This window comes from Callorhinus ursinus, unplaced genomic scaffold, assembly GCF_003265705.2.
Source record: "Callorhinus ursinus isolate GAN/ISIS: 27379988/994484 unplaced genomic scaffold, GSC_fseal_2.0 scaffold24, whole genome shotgun sequence".
NCBI classification, from domain to species: Eukaryota; Metazoa; Chordata; class Mammalia; order Carnivora; family Otariidae; genus Callorhinus; species Callorhinus ursinus.
The window spans coordinates 7,551,751-7,573,254 of NW_027397086.1; the positions used below are offsets into that span (position 1 = coordinate 7,551,751).

Consider the following 21,504-nt stretch of genomic DNA (forward strand, 5'->3'; position numbering starts at 1 on the left):
TTTCATCTTTTTGCTTCTCGTTTAGAAGCAGAATAAATGATCCATCACCACAGAAGTAGCCTTTCTTTCTGACACGGAAGTAATGCAGACCCAACACGTTTTATTAAAATGTTTTCCCCTCATTATTTCACTCCTCTCAGCTCTGATAGATCTTACTGTTTCATAAAAAATGTAATCTGAAATGTAAATAAGGGTCTTGATTCAGAAGGAAGAAGTAATGAGCAAGCCTGAGCCACATCTTAGGACTCTTGATTGTAATTACTGACAAAGTGATTTCTCTGTGCCCCATTTTTTTTTTCTTCCTTAAGTTGTCTGTGACACCCTCAGACCGCAACAACATCTATGATTTAAAACCATTAAATCACCGTAGCACTCAATATTTCATTTAAAATCTGGTAAGCCTGCTATCTTTAAACCTGCAAGTATAGGCTTTGTTAATTTCTGAAAGACATGCAATGCCTGTATTTTTGAAAACAGAGAAACAAACCAAAAAGGCAAAAGCACAAGGGCTTTTCAGAGTTCATATTATTTATTCATCTCCTTTTGTTTAATGCTTAGCTAGTTTAAATACTAAAACATCAACATTCATAGGGTGCTGACTTGAATCCTGCATTTAAAAAAAAATCTAACAACTTACATAAGAAATTTTAAAAATGGTGTGTCCTTTAGGGTTAGGCATAATATAAAGTAGTCTAAAAATTATTTTTTGGGGGGGTGGTAAAGATGCAAAATTACAGATATAATTTTTTAAGTTACTTTGGTTCTGGTAGCTTAAGCCAGGTTCTTTTCAATCTCTCACTACAAGTTTAGAGAATGAAGTTCTTAATAAAACCTGTACAATAGAAAATTTTTTAAAAAACAGAATCACAACAAGATTTCTTTTTCATTTCTGGAAATGGTTCTCAAAGATATCAGCATGTCAATCTAGCATTAAAAATAAAATACAGAACATGAATATCTTTTTCTGCTGGAAATAGCCTCTTGTTAATTAAGTAGATTTATAATTATTCTGTTTACTGTATTCATTCATAATTATGGAAGTAATTGGTAAAACTTTACTCATTGTGATTAGTGCAGTTTTAATGAATACTAATTGAATTAAGGGAGAAAAGGATAGTTAAATTAACATGTTAGCAAATTGTGGTCACCATTCTCATCAAAATCCCATCTTTGGTTTCAAAACATTATATGATTTTTCAGATTAAAAAGAGCCTTTAGTAACATGTACTGTGGGATAATTTGGAGTAAAGCCATGGTAACCTATCAGAAGATTTCCATAAATAGCCTTGTAATATGTCAAGTATAATAGGCATTACACATACCATTTTAAAACATATTAGTTATAATACGATTACCTCTTGTACTAAAACATGTAGAATTAATAATTTGTTCTCACAATTGCACTTTTTATAGCCTGTTTGTTCCAAGAGTGGTGCTTAGGGGTGAATGTACTAGAAGTTGCTTCTCCAGTGTGCTCATGTATATTTTGGTGAAATATAGCCAGTGTCTTAGAGCTCTTTGAACAGAGGTCTGAGCACACGTACTTACCCTATGTATATAGTTTGCTGTTTAGAGTTGCAGGTAATTTTTCTTTCCACTGGCACTGAAACAGAGGTTATAATGAAACCAACAATCTTTATGCATTTATAGAAACTATAAAAATTTTATGGAAATCTTTATATAGAAACTAACAGTGTTGCTTGTACAAGCTCTATAAGCAATGTAGAAACATGGTACATTGGGAAAAATGAAAAGGTACCCTTTCTTTTATGGTTTTATATGGTCTATGTGATTTTAAAATTTCACTATAGGCAGTTAAGCAAATTATAAAAACATACATCACCTATATACTAAAAAGGAACAAAAATATGTTGCATAACTTAGGCTAATTGTGATGGAAATTGGCATTTGTGAGTTGCATGTAATTGCTTAAATATGGAGTTTTCATCTGTTCATACTTCAGGTATGCGCTAAAGAAAACATTTCTTAAGCTCACAATTATTCATAGTTTAACCTATGTAAATGGATTGGAAGATTCTGATTAGAAAGACAACAGAGATAATATTTAATCAAGACTTGCTGCTTGTGTGTTGCTGATTGCCTTGTTCTTTTGGTGAGCTCCTGTGTTTGAAAACTTTAATGTTATTTTCTTCTAAATCTCAATAAGCCAGAGACTAAACATTTCTCTTCAAAACTTGTTCATGCCACTGTATGATTTATTGAAAGAAAACTATCTAATAAGAAAATTACAGGTAAAATCCACAGAATTTAGTCCTAAATGCTCTGTTACTGTGAAAGGAAATCTCACACTGACATTGTATAATATGGCATACATGTGTAATATTCACACAAAATTTAAAACAAATGATAAAACTTGATTTTTCTCATTGTTATTACGCAGAGAACCATAAGCAGTAGTGTACCTGGTTTGTATAAAATGTGACATTGATACCAGAAAGATTCCACTAGTCTTTCTATCGTGACTTGTCTAAGCTGTAGAACCTTCAGGTTGGAATTGAGACTTTGGGTTTGTGGTCCTTTGGGCCTTGTGTTCACCAAGCTCACAAAGAATGGAATCAGACCTGGGTGTATCCCATTTCTCTTAGAAACTTTTGAGCTTTCTTTTTTTTTTTTTCCTTCATTCTTCTCCAAAGTGTGGGTGCTGTCATGCTTCCAATCTCATACACACTGCTCAGATTTGATCCACTTTAAATGGTGAGGTCACGTTTGGTCCTGGAAACTTTTTATGACACCATATACATGGAACAGAATTTATCGATTCATTTGAATCTGATTGAGAGGATTTACTTATAAAAGGGTCAAGTGGATCACACTTTGAAATGGCTCTACAACCTGACCTTAAAAAGACTAACTTATAAGTGGCTGCATTTTCTGATTTTTTTCCCCCTTTGTGTCTATTTTTGGTGGCAGAAACTGGGAGAGTAGATTTGATTTTATGCATTAATTGAATGAGTGTAATGTACACTGATAAATGTGGTGTCTGCAGAATGTGAGCCAGGCACCATACTAGGTAAAGAAGAGGAGAGAAGAAGTAGATTCTATCCTTCCCCTGAAGGACCTTACTGTCTAGTAGGCTATAAGGGTAATGCACGTTCAGGTCATTTTGTTGGTTTGTAGTACAGTGGCATGACCAGAAATTGGGGATGTCTCTGAAAACTAAGACCTTTGGGTAGTGATACCACCATGTAATCACATTCCTACAATTTCTTGTCCTTGGTTATGAAGCTGTAGAAGGTGGTAGAGTTAACAAGAGTGGTACAGAGAAACCTAAGTGGAAAAGTCTTGAAGCTACCCTTAAAGAAGATCATCTTTTAAGTTTGTTTTAGATGTGCTTTTTCTAAGAGTCACTGTTGATTTTTGGATTTTTCCACCTCTTGCTCAAAAAGGTCAGTTTCCATATTTCTTAGTAACTTGGCAGTCTGGGATTGTAGATAGAAACATAATTTTCTCATCCACAGATACAAACTCTCAATCTCTTCAGACCCTAGGAACTGATTGTTTAGCATAATAGCAACAAAGCACCCTGCTGATGCAGCTTTCTTCGAGAAGTGCCACAAATGCCATAAAACGTAGCCATTTTGATGGACCACATTACAGATTTTGAAAAGATTCATTGATAGAATGCAGATGTATAAATGCATCCCAGATTAAACATCTGCTTCCTTGTATATGTTTAAAAGTGTCCTGTTCTTGATGATTGGCTTGGTTTTAATGTTTTTTCAAGTATAGGTTCATGGATGGTTAAACAGTAATCCTAAAAAATCTGTCACGTGTTGCTTCTTATTTCTCCCTGTGTTGTTACAAGTCAAATTTATCACCTTGGACAAATGTCAAAATTCATGCTTTTTAAAAGTGCTGAAGAAAAACCACCTTGTATATAAGGGCTACTCTTCTACCATATCTGTATCATGAATCTCCTCCTCCCCCCTCCCCCATTTCCAGAAAAGGGTGAATTTAAGAATGGGATAGGGTTGGACTGGCTTCTTAATGAAAACTATATTTCAGAACCTTAAACATTTAGCTAAACTCAATCGAAAAATTGATACATTTTCTGACTTAAGTCTTTTCTTTTAAGTTGAAGGTTTCTTCCCAATTTGGTCACTCCCCAGCTGTTACAGTTATATAGAAGGAACTCATTAAAAAGACAAATTCTTTTTGAGCTATTCTTTCTGAAAGCACGCCAAGCTATGCAGCTACGTTGTACTACTACTTACTTGAATCTAACGCCAGGAAATGGTAATTATGCAATCCTTACTTACACATTCTTATTAGAAGTGTTCTCCCAGTTTTATTCTGGCTCCAAAAAAGCTCCACTAGATTTTAGACATCTGTGAATACTTTTGGATCGTCTTGTTTCTTGTGAGTTACTCAATGGCTAAGTGGACTGTGGCTGTTTTTGAGCTCCGTAGTCTTGAGTCTTAACTTTAGTCTCATGTAACCAGTGTCTGTTGTTCATTGGGCAAGTCTGTAGTCATTAAGTCTTGTTCATTATCCCTGCTAGGTTGCGCCCCAGTCTGCTCTTTCCCTCTGCATTCAACTCTTAGCTTCTCTCCTGTGGACTCTTCCTAATGGCCTACAACCCAATGACTTTTTAATCACTTCCCCACTATAAGATGGCCAGAGATAGCTTTCTTAAAACCTATTTCAAATCACACCGTTTCTCTTTAGTCAAAACTCTTGCTGGTTCCCTGGTACCTTCAGGATTGACTCCAAATTTCTTAAAAGTTGGATTTCAGGCCCTTGGCAGTCTGACCTTGACTCAACCTCCAGCCTGGTTTCCTACCACTTTTCACTTTATAAGCAGACATAGAACACCTCACCATTTCCTAGCATGGTTTGCTTTCTCCCACCTTTGTTTTTGCCCAAGCTGTTTTTATGGTTGAGATCCTTCCCCAAGCTTCCTCCTGCTCCCCAGGTATACTTCTGTTCAGCATTAATTGCCCTGCTTATATCACTTCCTCTGTGAAACAGGTCCTGACTAAATTAGTCACTCTATCTCAGCACTTGGAGAGCACTTGGAACATTACCTCCTTACATTGTATTATTTATCTGTCCGTCTGAACTCTTCAGGTATGGGAATGACTATAGTCAGTGTTAGAGGCTGTTCTCAGCAGCAAGGATAAATTACGGGCCAGTGAATAATTGTGAATATGACGTATGTAATACACAGACATAATTGCTAAGGAGTTCAGATTCCAGAAAGCAGAGTACAGAGGCGTGAATGACAGTCGTGATGAAGAGCATGGACTTTGGAGCCAGACTGCTTGGGTTTGAATCCCAACTCTGTCATTTATTGGACTTACCTCTTTGGGATTTCATTTCCACATCTGTAAATTCTAGAGATAATCATAGGAAAGACCTCCTAGGGCCTTTGTGGGGGTTAAGTGATGTGAAATGTGTAAGAGTGCTCAGAATTATACCTGGCATCTAATAACCAATAATTATATAGTGCCTCCTCTGTCTAGGGACAGATTTAAAGTAGCAGGGTAACCCGGGTTGGGTGCTTTTGTTTGTTGGGTATTAGGGTTATGTGTGATAACCTTTGCCTCCAGAATTTGGCAGATCCTAAGAATTCTGGAAAACCTTTCCTTTCTAAGCCTGTGTTGTTCCAGAGCAAAACTTAGAGAAGTCGCAAAAGGAAGAGACAGTACTTTGTCAAGTAAAGATGAAGAGATATAATCAGAAACGGTTCCTATGTTCGAAAATGTACTGAAAATACGGAAACTCTTTAAATGGTGATGAAGGGGTTTCAAATAACTAATTATTTTTAATTTATTTCAGTTGTAAAATCTGTATATTGAGACTTTGCCTGTTCAAAACCTCAGAAATTTGTAATGTGTCCCACTGTCCTTGTAAATTAGCCCTTTTGGTCACGTATAGTGCTTTATACTCTTGTGTTAGCTTTTGTTTTTTTAAAAAACTTACATGCTGTAGAATTAAGAGTCCTGTGGCTACCGTAATTGCAAACTGTCTAACTTTGGTCAATTTCAGATTTCAAATGTGAAATAGGATGAAACCCAGACTGTGGACTAGTCTGTATTGTGTGTACATGTGTATATTAAGCAGGTGGGGGTTGGTGGGTAGAAATGAGAAGGTATTTATAAATTAAGATGGTCTTTTAAAGAACGTTGAGCTTAACAAAGTTCATTTACTTATATGTCAACCTTGTGAGATATGTGATAAATTGTTTTATGTTGCTTTTATTCCTGGAATATTCTTATCCAGCAGTTTGTCTAATATTCATCTCTCAAAAGTCAGGTCACATGTCACCACCCCGGAGGGGTCTTTCACATCCCCTCGGTGGCAGTCCTCACACCTTTCTTTTTCCTTGACCATTCTTCTGTCAGAAAACCGAAAACACTTTATTGCATGTAGTTGTTTATGTATCCTTTCCCTCCCCCAGGCAGGAGGTCAGGGATTCTTGCTTGCTTTGTGTCCATATCTCTAGCACCTGGTCCTCATGTATGGGTATTAGTAGGCCAAATATTTGATATGTAATAATCAATGATTATTTGAATAGCATTCACACTGTGATCTCTGGGCTCAGAACTTGAATGAGGTAGGACAAACCAAGACATATATTTATTAAATCCTATTTTACCTCGCAGAGGCTTTTAAGATTCTTGCATTTGAATGTATTTCAAACATGATGCCTCTTTAGTAACATCTGATTTTAGAAGTGTAAACTGTAAATTGTTGAGAACATTATTTTTATCAGAGAACTCTTCCAACCTTCCAGATACTTATCATTTCTAGAGATCTAAACTGCTGGTAAACTGAGAAGTATTTCTGAATTTCTAAAATATATCTGTTATAATAAACAGATTTAATGGCAGCTAAAATCTTTGCATTATTCATGTCTCACTTATTTCTTAACAATTATCATCCCTCCTACAAATTTTAAGTGTTTTCTTTCTTCTTCCTCTTTTTCCTTTTTTTTTTGTATGTTTGGCCTAAAGAAAAGTAGAAAATAAGTATCCCCATGTTATAGAAGATCTGGCTTTGGAAAGGTCCCTTTGGGCAAAGGCTTTACTTTTTCAGCCTCATTTTTTTTTTCATCTTTAAAACAGGAAGTAATACTAATTTTGTAGAACTGGTAGGAGAAGTGGGCATGATGTATATACACAATACCCAAATTAGTCAAGTTCAATAAATGTTTTCTGGTGTAGCATGAGGAAAATGAAGCAAAGAAAAGATTTTGCTGTTTCCATGTAATTCATGATGTGTCTGGTATTGCATTAAGTACTAGAATATAGGTAAGTCTTTAATGTGGATAAAGAGCCTGGAGTCAAGTAATAAAAACTTTTCTAACATCACTCCCCAATTTCCCATCACAAGGCAGATAGAACAGCTATTTGTTCTTTCAGTATCCTCCAGATAAGCCATGGTTTTCCCTCTAAGATTCTGAGGACCATAGCATCCAACCTAGGATACTTTGAAGAGTGAAACGGGCACCATGATTACACAGAAACAATGAGCAAACCAGGATGCCTGGGTAAGCTGGCACATGAGGCTCCCCTAACCTAAGACCCTGTGACAACACAAACCTTGCACTCCACTGCTGCAGTTGGAAAGTGAGGTGGGAGAGAGGCGTTAGCTTCATTCAGCATGGAGGACGACCACTGCAAAGTTGTAGCTGTATGAGTGTTTGTAACTGTGGAGACAGAATCCTAATCAAGTAGGAACCAAGAATGAGACTCTCATTTGTAGTCAACAAAGCAGCAAGCTGAGGATTGTGGGAAGAGCTTAAGCTCCAGGGATAGATGAACTTGGGTTTCAGTGTTAGCTTTTCCATTCACTGTCTTCTTCTAGTTAAACAAGTTACTTCACTGCTCTACCTGAAACTAATTTTACCCCACTTTTAAGGTTCAGTTCACGCATAAGAGGTTGATAATCTTTATAATACATAAGATTACTGGCAGGATCGTTGAGCATATGTAAAACTTCTAGCACAGAACATGGCACGTATTAGCTGCTTTGTCAGTCTCCTTCTGCTTGTCACTTTACCCCCTCCAGAGAGCAGATGACCATCGGTATGTGAGGAACATAATGAAGCCTGTAGCAGAAGAAGCTTATGTAGGTAATTAGATACTTTAAATTATATACATAATTCTTATGTTTATTAGGAATAAATAGTAAATTTTTGACAGAAATGGCTGATACCACATTTATACAAACTTTAATAGTTTCTTCCATTCCTTTCATTTTCTATATCAAGAATAAATATTGGAGCACCTGGCTGGCTCAGTTGGTAGAGATGTGACTCTTGGTTGTGAGTTCAAGCCCCACACTGGGCGTGGAGCCTACTTAAAAAAAAAAGAATAAATACTGTTTCTCTGATAAATTCAGGTCTCCTTTGGCCCAGGTGGTCTCACTGTTTCCTATGAAGATTAAACAAGAAGACCTGTAGACTCTTAGCACGGTGCTTGGCAATAGTAAGTGCTCAGTTAATACTATTTTTTTTTTTTTTTTTTTGCTTCTAAATCTCCAGATTATCATCCAGCCATTTTTCAGCAATGAAAAATTGACTGGATATTTTCCAGTCATTATTGACTGGATATTTTCCTCTGTGCTGGCTACTCCACTAGACACTGGCAGTGGATATAATCCCCACCATTCTTAACTCAGTCAAGTGTGAAAGATAGATCTGTGAATAAATATATTCCATCCATTTTTCACATTTTAACATCTCTGAAATTGGGATGCATCTTACAATTGATGATAGTTAATTCAGCATTTTTTTCCCCCTAATAGTACTGAAAAATATTAGTCTTATAACTAGTGCCTTCTTAAATGCAATGATACGTAACAAATTACTGCAGTAAAAAGTCATGCTTTCTTTGTATACAGGAAAATGGACTTTGGGATCTCAGAAGAAATACCAGATTATTAGGAGCATGTTCTGAAGAGAGATTTAAGCCGATCCTGTTCAAATTTGTTACACTTCTTTTGTTGTTCTCTTCAACCATAATCCCTTTCCATGCTGCTGGGTTATTACTGAGGCTCCTGTATGAGGTTCCTCTTCCTTCTCCGAGGAATTGGAGGCCTGACAGGCACCCAGTTGTGTGTCTTTACCCTCCTGTGGAAATGTAGGGTCCTGAGATTATGGTCAGTTTAATGCTAGGAATGATAGCAGGATTGGTGTGGGAGCTTAGGTGGAGAGCTCACTGAGAATAGCCTCTGAATCCTTTGCAATCCGGAAGACTTGGGGTTTATGGCAAAGTTAGAAAGTGACGTAAAGGACTCAAACCCTGCTAGTGACTTCAGTGTGTTTAGAATAAAGTCCAGGCTCCTTAACATAAGGCCCGTCATGATTTGGCCCCTGCCACCCTATCCAACCTGATTTTTTTTTTTTTTTAAGATTTTTAAAAAGTTTATTTGACAGAGTGAGCGAGAGAGCACAAGCAGGGGGAGCAGCAGAGGGAGAGGGAGAAGCAGACTCCCCGCTGAGTAGGGAACCTGATGCCAGACTCAGTCCTGGGACCCTGGGATCGTGACCTGAGCTTAACCAACTGAGCCACCCAGGCGCCCCCCGACCTCCTTCTCTTGCACTCCTCCACTTCAGCATGCCAGGCTGATTTCAGTTCTTTGAATATGCCAAGGGTTCTTGTTCAGTGGCTCTTGCTCATGCTCTTACTTTTTTTTGGCCTTTCTCCCCATATTCCTCTTCCAGTCTTTGACTGGTGAACTCTTACTCATTCTCAAAGTCTGAGCTCAACATGCCACTTCTTGAGATGTCTCTCGTGACCTTCCATCTAATTTCAGGCCCCAATCATTCTGTCAGAGCACTCTCTTCTTTCACAGCTCCTGTGACAGTTGAATTCTACATTCATGTATTCATTTGTAAAGCATCCGTCTTTCTAACTAGATCAGAAGAAGCTCCATGCAGACAGGGCCCATGGCACATTGGTTCTAAAATATTATCTTGCCTAGGGAAATATATCCATTTCCTTTTCTAAGATGACTGAAATACGCTTCATTCCAGGGGCTCCCTTCTGTCTACTTTCTTGTTTATTAACTTTTGGGAAGCTTTTAAGCAATCAGGAGGTTTTCTTCACAGTTATTTTAAAAATTCAACAACCACTTGGCAGATACTTGAATCTAAGTCCCACAAATTGATTGTCTCTCCCCCAGCAAGTAATAGTGGTTGTCCGAGCTCATTTCTTGTTTTGATGGGGTGAAAGAGCTTAATGAGCAACAGTGTTCCAGGAACCTAGATGATGCATCTGGATTCTCAACACGCTAAGCTTGAAGTACTTAGGGGACACGAGGCAAAAATGTCCAAAAGGCAGTTGGAATAGAGCCTGGTGTTAGACATAATCTAGAAATGAAGATTTGAATTTGAGATCTTTACATAATGATAATTAAAATTAAAGTGTAAATAGACTATTAACAGAGGAGAATGCAAAGTGAGAAGAAGGAAGAGAAAATCCTAGGAAACACACTTCAGGGAAAGATGTTGAAAGAAGGGCCAGAAATTGAATAGTGAGAAGGCCCTTCTGTGTTCTACATCGAACAGAACATTGGGTACGTAACATGTGTTGTTGGTGTGAGTGGTGAGTAGAGCACTAGGAAAGACTTTCTTCTCTTTTAATACTTTTTATGATATTATGAACAAAATAACTCTATATTGAAGAGCTGTCAATGATCCAAAGAGCATCAATATATTTATCTGTTAAGAGAGCCCCAGAGCCTTACCTGTGATAGTAGTGAACTGTTAAGAAGGAGTGGTTTCTCTGAAGAGTTTATGCCACAAAACAGTTGTGAATTTTGAGTGGTGGAAATATGTTTGATTTGTAATTCTTTGTTTGTTTTTTGTATTTTAAATAATTTTCCAAAAAGAGAACATGTTTGTATGCAGTAGACAATTAGCCATTTACCCATAACCATGTGTGAATTGTTGGATCACCATAGAGCCAGTATGATTGGCATGGTCATTTTACCTTTCAGAAATTTCTGAATTTGAGTCTTGGTGAGTTTGGGTTATGTTGTATGATGAGGTTCCTTGACTCTCGAGATCAGGGGCTGCAAACTATTGTCAATTGGCCAAGTAATGCCTAGTAGTGGTTTATGTGTGGCCTTTGAGCTAAGGTGGTTTTTACCTTTATGAAGAGTTGTTTAAAAAAACAAAAACAACAAGAACCCAGAAGGATCTGTGACAAAGTCCATAAGTGTCTGGCAAAGCCTAAAATATTTACTGTCTGGCCCTTTAGAGAAAAAGTTTGCTGACTTCTTCTTTAGTGTGTAAGTTGTAAGTGAAACAAACCAAAAATTCCATAGGAAAGCCTCACATTGTTCCAGAATGTCTTGCACGTCATTACGCTTTTCTTTTAAATAGTGACTTAGACGTTCAGTTATGAGAACATATTTTCGTTACTGCCTTGTGTGACTTGATAGTGTGGTCAGGTAGAAGGCTTTCAGGACTGTATCTCATAAAATAGTTCTGGAAAGTGTTGACATCTATTCTGATACTATTGTGTTTATGGTTTATCCTGGCCTCAGGTAAACACTGGCATGTGCATGTTAGAGGAAGGTATGTAAAGTAAAATAAAACATATATGTGGAGTTGAATTATTTTCTTTGTTTACATTTTGCTGGCCCTCTGAAGAGACACTTTCTAGTTGCCAAAGAATGAAATCCTTGAGTATTAGATTTCGGAAAACTATTTAAATTGTGTAATTTTTTAAAATTTCAGTACTGTTTCGTATCACCTGCCTTCTGTCTTTATAATGAGATGTCACTGATCTGTTCTGAGTATAAATTTCCTCAGTTCTTGAGTCCTCCTGATATCGTTTTATTAGAATCTGCAAGTTGTGGGGAAATAAAAGTTGACTTGAAACAGTTCTGTAATTGGAGATGACTGTTCAGTGGGGCCCTGTCTAATCAATTGCTAAATAATTCTCTCTCAAAAGCAGATTTGAGATTTACATTTTGATCTTCATAGTCTGTTCCCAGTGTTTGTTGATGGTGTCTGACATCTCCTGCCACTGGATAAATAAAGCCTGTTATTTCCTTTTCAACATTTTAAGCGATTACTCTCATACAAGAGCTGAGAAGCAGAAGGTTAGATATATTATCAAACTATGATCCTGTCTATCTGAAGAAGCTGGGAACCTTGATTAATATGCCTTGTTAACTGATGATTTCAGTTCCATACTGGTAGTGCTAGAATAATTTGTATAAACCAAGCAGTACAGATTCCTTATTTTAGCACTAAGACTTACAAAGGCTTCTTTTAGCAGCCTTTAATTTTGTACTTATGTATGTGACATAGCCTGTGGCTGTGATAGCTACTGTGAATCTCCAGTTGTTTGGGGATGAAAGGAGGAGGCAGCTGGAAACTCGGTAGCTACATCTAGCTGTCTACCTAGAGAAGGCCTTGATTTCAAGTTTATCTAAACAAGCTCGACTAATCCCAACTATCTAGGGGGATCCACTGTCAAAACAAGCAGCGTGGCCCTGAGGCAAACACAGCTATACAGAAATGAAGGCTGGGGCTTCCAATACTCCGATGACTGCATACTGGAGGCTTTTTTTCCCCCCTGAAAGAGGGTAAGAGAGGTAGAATTTGCATAATGCCTTTTCATTGGAAACTTTTGGAAGGCTGACAGACCTCCAGCTTATAGATCTGTAGCCACAATACAGAGTCTATAGGAGAATCCTTGAATGACCTAACCATATTGAAAGAAAATATAAAAGCGTCCAAGTATAGCCAAGTGAGAGAGGGAAAGAGGCTGATGCATTGTCTAACATCTGCTGTACTTCTCGTTAGTTTTGTTCTTTGCTATTCTGTGTGGACTTTGGAGAAGCCTAAGACAGCCTAACATGAATCCTATAATCTTCCTTCTGAATATTTATGTAGTGTGCCAGCTTCTAAGCTGTCCTTTGCGTTTTCCTACTTCCCCCTCATTTTCATGCTCTCAAATGAGGCCAACATTTCAAAAGCTAAATAAATGTTTGTGAATGTTTATAAAAGATTTGCATAAATTTGTCCTTGTCTGACAAAGATCACTTTTTTCTTATGCCAGTTCTGAAAAAAATTTTTTTAAGGTTTTGGTGCTTGTCTTGACAACAAAGTCCTGCATCCCAGAACAATGATTGCTGATTAAGTGGGTATGCAATTGTGACTGAATAGGCTTTCAAGATACTGGGTAAAAAGGCCTATCATCTGAAGGCTGAATTATAGAATTTAGAAAATGTTATCAGAAGTACACATTTAAATCTATTTTTTGGTACCATATCATTAGGTAAGACAAAGAGTTCTTACAAGTTAAAAGTATAACCACCCACGGTTTTAAAAATTCTTCTGTATAAATTTTAATAATCAGAATGTTTCAGTAACTCAGAATATCACTTTTCTTTCCTGTGGTTGAACATATTTAAAAATAATTTTTTGACCTGTAGGCACTCTTTGGAAACTGTAAGTCTACCAGTTTTACGTATTAATATGGTTACTGGGGTGGTGATCAGGAAATAAACCAGGCACTCCTTCGAGACCTCTGAATGCACAACCATACCTTGAGAAAATCTAAACTACATGAAATATGTGTTAAGGCTTAATTATAGGACACACACACACACACACGCACACACACACAGCCCAGACACTTGTGCCACTGACGTGTTTGCTGAATTCATTTATCTTTTAAAATTAGAATGGATTTTGTGGGGTGGCAGGGGATGTTGTGGGCAGAGGTGCTAATTCAGTTCAGAGATATTCAGAGATTGGCAGGAGAGAGAGGTAACAGCCAGTTCTGTTAGTCCTTTGGTTGTATTGGTTTAGAGGCTTAAGTTGTCATTAAGGCACAAACTAGAGCCACTTCTCTGACACAGTTTTTATCACATCTGCTAGGCTTGTGTCCCAAGAGGAGACGTGGAGAGCAGCGAATTCAGCATGGGCCCATTATCGAGTGCTTTTTCGTGTGTTGTAAAAGGAGTGAGACCTCAGGGAGGCTTGGAGCCTCCTCCCGTGTAATGTCCAAGTCAGATTTGAAGGACTGGTGGCAGGAAAGCTTTGGCCTTTGGGTGTGAATTCTAAGAAATAGAGGCACAATTAAGTTTAAAAAATTCAAGGACTTTGAGCTTGATAATGAAAGATTTTTTTTTTCTAGACTAATGTGAGCAGAAAAGTTACCCATCTGTGCACATTTTTGTGTGCATTTAAAATATTTAAAAGCTAACAGCTTTTAATATGCTTACAAAATACAATTTCTATCAGTGCTCTTTTTTTTTTTTTTCCCTTAAATAGTATCTTCCTGAGGGCAAGTTGCTTCTTCAGTGAAATCATGTTTGCAGTTTTACTGTTGGGACCCTATTCCTTTGGTATGTGCTGACTTGTGTTTCCCCTCCCCCATTTTCCCCAATCTTTCTTCCTTTTAGGTATATCGATAATATAAATGTTCAGATAACAGGACTTAAAATGTTTAAGGAAATGAACCAAGCAAAATATTTTACAGTCATAATATTAAGTCCAAGGAATTCTATTACTGATGCCACCAAATGCTAATTGTAAGAGATTCTAACCAATCATTTGTTCATTTTGTAAGGATTTGAAACAAGCGTCAAGAAGTTTACTGACCTTAAAAATAGAGCTCTCTCATTTTCACCTCTTTACCATAAGCTTTCACGTTAATAAAATGAAATCTCAGAATAGAGGATGTGATAATACTGTAAATTGGGAATGACTTTATGTAATTTTTTTGAAGATATGGAGGGATACAAAAGGAAAAAGTGATTTTAAAAATTTTTTCTACAGGATCCACAATTTTTAACTTTGGACTTCAAAGGTCATGAAGATCTATACTTAAAAAGTAGTTTTAGAGGTGACTCTTCAGCTGTTGCAGGTATTCCACCAATGTACTTAATTTAGATATAAAATATAGATACAAAATTTATATGATACACGTTACAAAATATGAATTTCTATACTTTTTTGTAATTTTATCTTTGAATTACAATATTGAATGTGTCTATTAGGCATTATACAAATTAGCATAATGATAACATGTACATGACTCAAAATTAACATTTGTAAGGGCGAATAAAAGTAAACTGGGTGTCAATATTGAAATACACCAAAGAAAGGAAACAGATTCTGTAGCATTTGAGCAGCATTATTAGAAATTTGACCCGGCTTTTATGTTTAGGTGTTGAAAGGCCTTTTTGTAAAATCCCTTATTCAAAGATTTTTCTCACTGGAAATTTTTTTTTTTTTTTGAAGTTTGGCTGTAACTATAATATGGATCTTGGATTTAATTTGACATTTATAGAGAAGGAGAAAAAATTGTTTCCTATTTTCATATTTAGAAATTTCTGATCAACATTCTTGAACTTGGTGCTAATTAAGCTTCTAAAAACTTCTTACCATTCTGTTTTACCCTTCTTCATCATAAGCATTAAAACCTCTGGTAGCTTTCACTCGGAGTCCCTGGTTTTAACTTGAAACGGCTTAGGTTAGAAATTTTGTTAGCTTTTTGTGTGTTTGGATTTTGTGTGTGTTCTGTTTTTAACTTTCAACTTGAGTTTTAAGATCATCAATCAGAGGCTTTTCTTTCAGGTCAGTGGCACTGATCTCAATTGCAGGACTTAGACGGTCAGCATTTCCCTCACGCTATTAAAAAAATTTAAGCATTGAAATAGAGCATTTTAGGAATTTGTGCTCCACTGATCATTTCATCACACATCTACATTTTGAAATGAACAAATAAATTAGATATAAAAAAACTCAGGAAATGTTCTCCCACTGTTTCCCCGTCTCTCCCTCCTTCACTCTTTTTGGACAAAGGTAAATTATCAACTACTGTACTAGCTTTCAGCAAGCTACAAAGTGACTGATTACAGCTCTTTGTATTTTAGAATACATTCATTTACTCAGGCTATCTCTTTCCTTTATTTAAATGTTTTCCTGCAAACATTTTCTTTTTCTTTTTGAACTATTGAAAATGTGTCTCATCTCGCAACATTCTATAACCCCAGTGGACATTATAATCAGCCTGTGCTTTTGTCTTTCAGATGGCATTTATTTGTGGGGTGGTATGTCTGGGTCTGACTGTCGGTTGTTTTCATCTGCTGAATACAACTAATTTTTGTTTATGGGTTTCAGCGAAGCAATGAAAACAAAGTATTGACGTCCAAACTGATGGCTGTGGCAGGATCTTGTACACCTCCCTACCCACACCCCAAATTTAGAGCAAATTGGTTTAGCCTTGTTATTAATAATCTGTTAACTGCATCAAATTGAGTCTTCGGAGTTTTCCTTCCAGATAGGATTCTGTGATGGATAATACTATAAATTTAAAGCTTTACCAGGTTTTTAAGAGAACGCCTTAGTTTCAGCAGAACAAAATCCACTTTCTCCAGATTGGAGCAAGTCCCCTTGATGGGCCTTCTGACCAGAGGAGAATTCACATTGGATGAAATGAATCCAAAGGAGACTGAAGTGAATCTTCAGTTCATTTCTGATTTTTATTTGCAAGTGAATGCAGTGTTAGGTGTGTAGATTTCATGTTTGGTTCAAACTCTGAGGGTTGGTATCACCTTGTGGGCAGAGCTTTGTAGATGTTGTTCCTTTTCTAACTACACCGTGCAATCTGCTGTTTGATACATGCATGACTAAAAGATTTGCGCAACTGTCTGTCCTCCGTGCATCCCCCCCACCCCCTCTGCTCTTATTTCTTCCCACATGAAGTATCGTTGATTTTGTTAGGAAGAAAAGCCGTTTTAGAAATTGCCTATTTCATAAATTGTCTGGTGACACAGGGGTTGAATGCTGAATTCTTGTCTCATTTATTTTGAAAACTTTGCGACTGAACTCACCTTAATCAATGAGCTCAGTGTTGTCTCCAATAAGTTATGTGTTGGATATATTGATTGGGAAGGATTTTAGAAAACCCGTCTGGGGTTTATAATGTCAGCAGTGTTTTGATTATGAAAAGAGTTGGAACCTGGGGACATGGAACCAGGTGGCGAATGTCCTAAAGCCAGTGGTGACATGGTGGACTGGTTCCCTCCTGGGATCTAGTTCATGCCCTGCACTTTAACTGTGGTGACTGGCTACTATAGATTCACTTTTTTGCTCATTAAAATGTTAAAAAATCAAACTGTACATAAAAAGATTTGTGAAAATATAAACTTGGGAATTGATCTGGATAGCTGGCACAATTTTCCCCACCCCCCGCCTTAGCAATGAGGTCATTTACATTTCATCAGCCGTACTGCATCTTGAAGATCTGATTTATGTGGCAGTAGTTGAGGTTGTACTGAGGCTGGTTGTCTGAAAGAGCTTGTGTAGGCAAGAGGAAGAGGGGAGAAAACAGAAAATTACCATTTACAAAGAAAGTTCCCTAGCCAGAGACACAGATCCTAGTGAGAAAAAAGGGGTTGCTAACTGCTCGGTGACTCTTTCCAGTAAAGTTAATATTGAAAGACACTCTGCCATAAATATAATGCTCAAATTATATTTAAATCAGGGTTTTGAAGTCCCCTCTCTTGGGGAATGGTACTTTTCCTCTTCAGGTAATTGTGTTTTTCTTTGGAAATAGAAGATAAGGTGGTTAAATGTGTGTATTTAGGCAAAAATCAGTATTAAGAAAATTGGTTTGTTTCAGCAGGTTTTATTTAGAAGACACATTGCCTGTTTTTCCCTGTCTTCTGCTGATCAAACTAAGAAGATTTTTCAGTTCTGATTGAGATAATGTGTGAATATGCCTAACACAGAGTAGATGTTCATTTCTGTTTTCTCCTCTGACAGCACACCACTGGCTTGTTTGACTTAAATTGGAATATCAAGCTCTTGTAATATCACAAACATGAAGAAACATATTGTAAGGCACAAACATGTGCCTACATTTGCCTATATTCCCCTCTCTCCTCCCCTCCTCCTGCCCCATTGCTTAATTAGACTTATCACTGCTTTCTTGGGTAAAAGGAAAGCTCTTGGGAGGTGGGCTATACCCGGCCTGCATTGGGTATTTTGATATTTGTTCTAATATTATCTGACAGACAAGTTCACGGTTGGTTATTACTCTTGACATTAGAAAGTGGTAAGTAGTTTCTATATTGTAGTGAGTAATAAGTTGGGCATATTAGATTCCTTTGACTCTGCTGTAGAGCACAATGCTTCCTCGGAACCATGGGGGTCCTTTCTTTCAAAAATCTTGAGGCCTTTTGGCAGCTCCACTCCAGCATAGAGTAGAGAAGCACTTCTGCACCTGTCACTTCTGAGGGTAAAGGATAACTGTCTTTGTAGCTGATGTTGGCAGTGAGTGAGCACTGGGTACTGAGTTTTAAAGGATGCTCAGTACATATACTGGAGTCAGGAGATGCTTTGTGGTATCTGAAACCTGATGTGAAAGGAAATTTGTAAGGATTATTTTTTTTTTTTTGCATGTAAATCGTAAGAGTTTGGTGCATGTGGGTTAGAGTATGTTTTAGACTGCAGACATTAAACTGATTTCTATGACCTTTTTCCCAATATTTGCCCGATACTAACATTATGCACTGAGAAATGGCTCATTTTTTCTGATTCTTGATTAGCTTTTGCAATTTATTTAAACATAATTAGTTTTAAAACAACCTATATGGATTTCTGGATGCCGCATTATGGAATTAGCTGATGTATCAATAATGCCTCATAGAATGTGCTGAAGTTTTGTTATCTGCTTTTTTTCACTTTTTTAGTTTCCTCTGCCTTTACTCTTTCGTGACATGCCTTAACAGTGCTGTGATATACATAGTACCAGTCCAAGATGATATTAAAAAATAGGATATGCTCAATTGAATTATGTAGGCGGAACATGCTCTGGCAGAGCAAGTCAATGTGCTTTCTGCTTCATTGAGTGGGTTATTAGATTGATGTGGTTTATTTCTTGAATGATAGAACTGGTTTTAAAAATAAATGAAGCGAGAAGCATCAATTCAGTTAGCATTGATAATTCATTATTATTGGTTAGAAAAGTGCTACATTTGTAAACTGATCTATAATTTATCACTTGGATTAGGATTTGCAATGGGCAGGTTTATTTTAATTTGACCCAGCTTCTCAATGACTGAACAATGTGTTCTTCATTTTGTCTTGAAGTTGGGATTTTAAATAGTTAAAAAGCAAATCAAATGCATGAAAGGAATACTTTTTTAAAATTTATAATGTTGGTCTGTGAACTTATGATAAGCACCAACTGTGGGCTGTCCAAGTCTGCAGTTAAATTAAGTCAAGCTAGAGAAAATTTTATGAAGGAAGTAATAATTAATTACTTGTATATGTGTTTAGCTATGTGTATATATGCCGTGTATGTGGAGATGTGTCTCTTGGGAAAAGTCTCACGCACATGCACGCACCCACTGTGTATTGTGTCTCATATAGTGGTGTTCTTAATGCAAGAAGCTTTTATGAATAAGTCTTTGAAATGTTGCTCTGCTTTTTGTTTCCTTTTTGTACTCTTCCCCTGAATAATGCCATTTGGTCTTATTACCTACATATTTGTAAAAAGATATTTAATCTGGTAGTTTGCTTTGGATTTTCACAAATTACAAGCAGGTAAGTGTTCCCACTTATAATGACACTGACTGAAAATAGTGCATACTTAGAATTATTATTGTTTGATTACAAAATAAATTTATGCCAGAGATGGCAACTTCTTTATAAAGTAAGGAAATGAAGTTTTAAAGTCTAGAAAAAATGTAGTTGACAACATTCAGGGACAATTATCTTCATGTTGGCTTTCTATTCTGCTTGTGGTTTGGCCTATTGATGTAGGGAAGCGTTGTCTAATCCCAGCCCCTCTGTTCCTAGGTAACAGGCAAAAACAGTGCCAGCAACAGCGGCCCTGCCAGGCCAAACCCATGTGGCTCAGTGTTATTCACTCTGATCCATATGGTCAGGCTGGAGATGGTCCCTGGAGGGGTGTTAACACTCAGCAACCCAACCGCCTCCCTCCCTTCAGAGCTTTCCTGCATGGCCCCTGCTGCTTGCCCATGTGTGATTCTTGATTAATTTTTCATTTTTAATGAAGTTTGATCATGTTTATTATTTCTCATGATTGACTGCCTGTACTCCTCCCATGTAATTGATAAAGCCCATATTTCTTCATCTGTCTCCTCTTTCTTTAGGGTAAAGTTGCTAGACTGTGTGCCGTGCTTAATGCTAGATTTATTGGTCCCATTAGATGTATAAATTATCTCTCTTTCTCTCCACAGGAAGTTCTACAGACTTTGACCAAGTTTTGTTTCCCCTTCTATGTGGACAGGTAGTGTCAGATTTTCAAACTTTACTAGAAAAAAAGTGTCAATAAACCTGCTATGGAAAATAAAAACCATACCATTCTTAACATTCCGTCTGTTTAACCAAGATTTAAAACGTCTATGTTCGAAGGGGAGTTGCAGTATTCTCCTTTCCTGGGGATTTTATTGACACTATCAAAAAGTTTAAAGCTTGCAGCTTTGCACTGGTTGATCTTTGAGGTGTATTTCGCATGACATTAAATTTTTGATTTTGGTTATCAAACTTGAACTGTGATTAAGAATGGTTGGTATTTATTCCAATGCTATTTCATTTTTATTTAAGTATGAACATATTTAACTTAAGTAACGTTGCATTATTCCATGGCCTTATGAGTATGATATGGACTTCGTTTTTCTTTGATTCAACGTAAAATTTAAATTACCACAAGCCTATCTTGTTTAAAGGTGTTCAGCTATTTGAAAGACATGTTGCTTAATAGTGTCTTGCATTTTAGGTGTCTAAGAATGGTATCTCTGGGGAACCAAGCATTTTCTATAGGTTCTATACAAAAATATAAAATCATCTGAACATTTCCTTAGATTTTTGCATTATGGTAAGCTCTTGGAAAGGTATCCATATAAGAACTCCAAGACAGTTAAAATAGTCTGGCGGATTAAAAAAACAAACAAACACTGGTTAATGGTAACAATTTTGGAAGAGCTTTTTTTTTCTCTTTTTCAACTGTATAAAACCATAATTTACTAACAATACTAATAAAATGTCAAAACAGTCCTCTTAATCTTATTTTCAAGAAATGTCTACTGTGTGTTTCATTACATTTTAAGCATATTTTTGCAGTCATTTGTGCACTTGATTGTTTACTCTTTTTAATTTTCTCTTAGAGAATTGAACTATGAACTGTGCCTACATTATGTCTTAAAAAGTCCACTTTTAGTGACAGTTTTTAGAACATATCATAAGTAATGACTGCCATAATATGTTCTAAGAAAGCTATAAAATGGCCCATCTTCAAGAAGAGTCTATCTTGCATTTTGGTGTACCCATGCCTGGCAGGCCTGAAGGGTTTTACTGGTTTCGAGTGCACGTGGGTAGTGTGCTGCTCGGTCCTTTCTACACTTTTGTAGGAGCGGTGTCCCGCTTTGTTTGGCAGAAACCTAAAAATGGTGTGAGATGAGAATTGGTAGCCAAAGGAGTTTAAAAGAGTACTAAAAAGCAGCACTGGAATGTTGCCAGCCACTTATAAT

The 21,504-nt window shown here is 36.9% G+C and overlaps 1 protein-coding gene across 9 annotated transcripts in view; it reads left to right on the forward strand.

Moving 5' to 3' along the window:
* The window catches only part of DENND1A (DENN domain containing 1A), a 497,276-nt gene that overhangs the window by 133,223 nt on the left and 342,549 nt on the right, over positions 1 to 21,504 (forward strand). For 8 of the 9 annotated variants that reach the window (XM_025888027.2, XM_073905764.1, XM_025888032.2 and 5 more), the window contains one exon: positions 20,215 to 20,264. The exons of the other annotated variant lie outside the window; for it this stretch is intronic. In XM_025888027.2, the coding sequence (XP_025743812.1) occupies positions 20,215 to 20,264 (50 nt within the window). The remainder of the gene's footprint in view (positions 1 to 20,214; positions 20,265 to 21,504) is intronic. 9 annotated transcript variants of the gene reach the window in all.